General features: G+C 43.1%; 1 protein-coding gene across 1 annotated transcript; it reads left to right on the forward strand.

The window, feature by feature from the left end:
• The first annotated feature begins 438 nt into the window (after positions 1-438).
• On the forward strand, positions 439-2,825 carry LOC124652368 (iron-sulfur assembly protein IscA-like 1, mitochondrial). Its single transcript, XM_047191389.1, has 4 exons — positions 439-590; positions 1,297-1,525; positions 2,142-2,259; positions 2,327-2,825. The coding sequence occupies exons 2-4, from the start codon at positions 1,336-1,338 to the stop codon at positions 2,415-2,417; spliced, it is 399 nt and encodes a 132-aa protein (XP_047047345.1). The 5' UTR covers positions 439-590; positions 1,297-1,335; the 3' UTR covers positions 2,418-2,825.
• The last annotated feature ends 327 nt before the right edge of the window (positions 2,826-3,152 follow it).

The following is a 3,152-nucleotide window of genomic DNA, read 5'->3' on the forward strand; positions in this document are numbered from 1 at the left end:
CATCTGCAGCACTTCTACAAATGGCTAGCTTTGCCCAAACTGGATTGGCTACCAAAAAGTCTGAACAGATATTCACTGAATTTTCGTCAACTTTCTGTACCAGTCTACATTGTCACATTCCTGTGATTCATAAATCTTATTGAAAATGACAAAGAAATTTCCCTGAACCCACTATGCTTTTCTTAGTTTAGACATAACTAAACTCGACTATGTTGCCGAGAACCAGGAGGACGTCCAGCTGAGCACGGACGGTCGGCGGGTGCAGGTCACGGCGCAGGCGGGTAGGCAGTATAGATAGAGATAGATGATACTGATACTTAATTTGGATGCCACTTGGATGGTCTATGGCGTGATCGGATCCAACGACTGGAATTGCTTGCCGTGGCCGTCAGGTGCCCGTCCTGCCAACCAGCCAACCAGGAGAGGATGCCAATAGCCAATTCGCCATTCCCATCCATCCGCCAGGTCGCCACCACCGTCCCCTTCCCCTCAGGCGATCGTCTCTCCTCTTCCCAGCCAGCCAGCCGACGCAAAATCCAGCAACGCTGCCGGGCGGCGGACAGCACCGCGCGTGCTAGCGGGTGAGAAAGGTACGTTTAAGGCAACAACAACTCGGAACCCTTTTGGTTGCCCTAGACCCGTTCCTTCTTGGTGCCGAATCGCCGAGGACGGCGAGGCTCTGGCTCGATCCTGACCTCGTGGTAGGCACGAGCGTCCGTCCCGCCGGAGATTGGCAATCTGGCATATGTGCGGTGCGCGTCTTCACCGTTGTTCGGCAATTTAGGCCATCCGCGCGGGGTCTGGTCTGGCGGATCTGGGGAATCAACACTTGGATCTCGACAATCCAATTTGATGCCTCATGTGTCTCTTCTCTGTGAAAATTGGGGCGGTCTCTTGACTACGATATAGCCAAACTTTGCTGGTTTTGCTTTAGCGTGTTAAATGTGTCTGGTTATCAAGATTATGTAGTTGCCGGTTCCTTGTAACCATCAATTGTCTTGTACACTAATGTGTGGGAATGAGGGCACGCTATGAATATTAGTTTGTATGACAATATGCTCAGCCTTTCTGAAATGGCCCAGATGCTGAAGCTTAATATATCTTGTAATTTGTAGTCATAGGTTATTGCAATCATAATCTGTTGCCATTGCCATTGACCCTCTTACCAAATTTGCTTGGATATCATCATTAGGTCACCAGCAGGGTATTTAGCCATAGGGGATTGTGAATTTCGGTGTCAATCTCGTTGCTATTGGCATTGCACCTCTTACCAATTTGCTTGGGTTTCATCTCCAGGTCGCCAGGAGCTGTCTGACTTTTGGTCTGTATAGAGTCATGGCTTCTTCTGTATTCAAGACAATGGCTGAGAAGGGAGGACCGGCCGTTCGTAAGCAGGCCCTGACGCTCACCGATGCGGCGGCATCTAAAGTACACCACCTGCTTGGCCTCCGACAACGTTCTTATCTTCGCTTAGGTGTGAAGGCACGTGGTTGCAATGGGTTATCCTACACATTGAATTATGCTGGTATGCCTATGTCCACTGTGATATTTTGGTGTGCAAACAGAATCTTTGCTTTCTTGGGTTTAAAGTTCATGGCGTGACACATGTAGAACTATATGGTTCACACCTACATGATTGATCTGTACACCGGCGATAGAATTGAATAGTATTTGCCCATCTATAGAATGGTGTTATGTATTCAATAGATTAATTTATTCTCTTTATCTTTCTTAGACTCGAGATTCAGCTTTCCAGCAAATAAATTAACTTTCCAGGAATGTAATTTTTTACATCTACTATTAAAGTTTTGTAAATAGGTGCACCTTTTCTAGTAGTTGATGTCTGAATCTCTGCACTGCTTGAACATAGTTTCATATGCTTCATTGTTTGGAATACTACATGTGTATCGACTGAGTTACATGTTACAAGCTAGGATTTGGCTATTCCAACATTAACCTAGTTGCAGTTACTGAGAAGTTTCCTTTTTAAATATATATTTTTGGCAGCCATACGTAGTACCTACAATGCCAACCAAAACACAGAACTGAAAGCTATTCTATGCTATTATTTTGGCACATATTTGTCCAATCATTTCACAAATGGTGCGTGAACTATTAACAGCTAAGTGGTATTTTTTCAGATGAAAAGGGGAAATTTGACGAGCTTGTGGAAGATAAAGGAGTTAAGATACTAATTGAGCCAAAAGCTCTTATGCATGTCATTGGAACCAAAATGGATTTTATCGATGATCCTCTTAGGTATTCGTCTTTCTCACGTATTTGTTACTTATTTGGATGTACTGTGCACTAACGTCTTGTCTTGCAGATCCGAGTTTGTGTTCATGAATCCCAACTCCAAGGGAGAATGCGGTTGCGGAGAATCCTTTATGACAACAACCAACAAAGGCTCTGCATAATCCAACAATTTGTGATGGCAACTCATTGATTTGCGCCTGAGCGATAGTTGACACAATTGCACTGTTCAGTACTCAGGACCGCTATGTTTGTCACCTTTAAACCTTAGCCATGGAACCTCTGCAGTAAGGAATGGCTTCGCTTATCTCTCATGTTGCGCTGTATGGCTGACCTTATGGTGAGGGTGTATGTAGATGATTGGCACTCTAGTCGCTTGCTGAGATGGTGGGGTGATGTTTTTGGTTTAATGCACATAAGTAGTGAGCAATTAGCATTTTTTTCTATATTATAAAGGGTGTGGGCATTGTGATATGTTACGTCTTAACTACACCATTGTACCTGACTCCTGTTGTAACAAAAAAGGCAGTTTTTTTTGCCTTATTTATTAAAAAGAAAATATTATCTTGACATAACGATGTGGTATGCATTATTTTGCTACTCCCTTTATCCAAACATGAATCTTATGTATCTAGACAAATTTGAGCAGCTTATTTTGGGGCCGAGTGGATATTTTTGGAGTGTAGGAGATATGGAAAATCTAGGATAGGTAAACCTACCAGAAGACGTAAAGATGTTGACATGATAATAAGAGATCTTTACAAATGTTGTAAAACATCTGGGAAGTCATCGTGTTTTTCAAAACCTTGATTGCTTAAATTGCACCCAAAGATATATTATTCAAGATTACTCATCCCGTTCGAGACACTCTAAAATAAAAGGTAGAAAATCAGAGCTAC

Source organism: Lolium rigidum, chromosome 5, assembly GCF_022539505.1.
Source record: "Lolium rigidum isolate FL_2022 chromosome 5, APGP_CSIRO_Lrig_0.1, whole genome shotgun sequence".
Classification (NCBI taxonomy): domain Eukaryota; kingdom Viridiplantae; phylum Streptophyta; class Magnoliopsida; order Poales; family Poaceae; genus Lolium; species Lolium rigidum.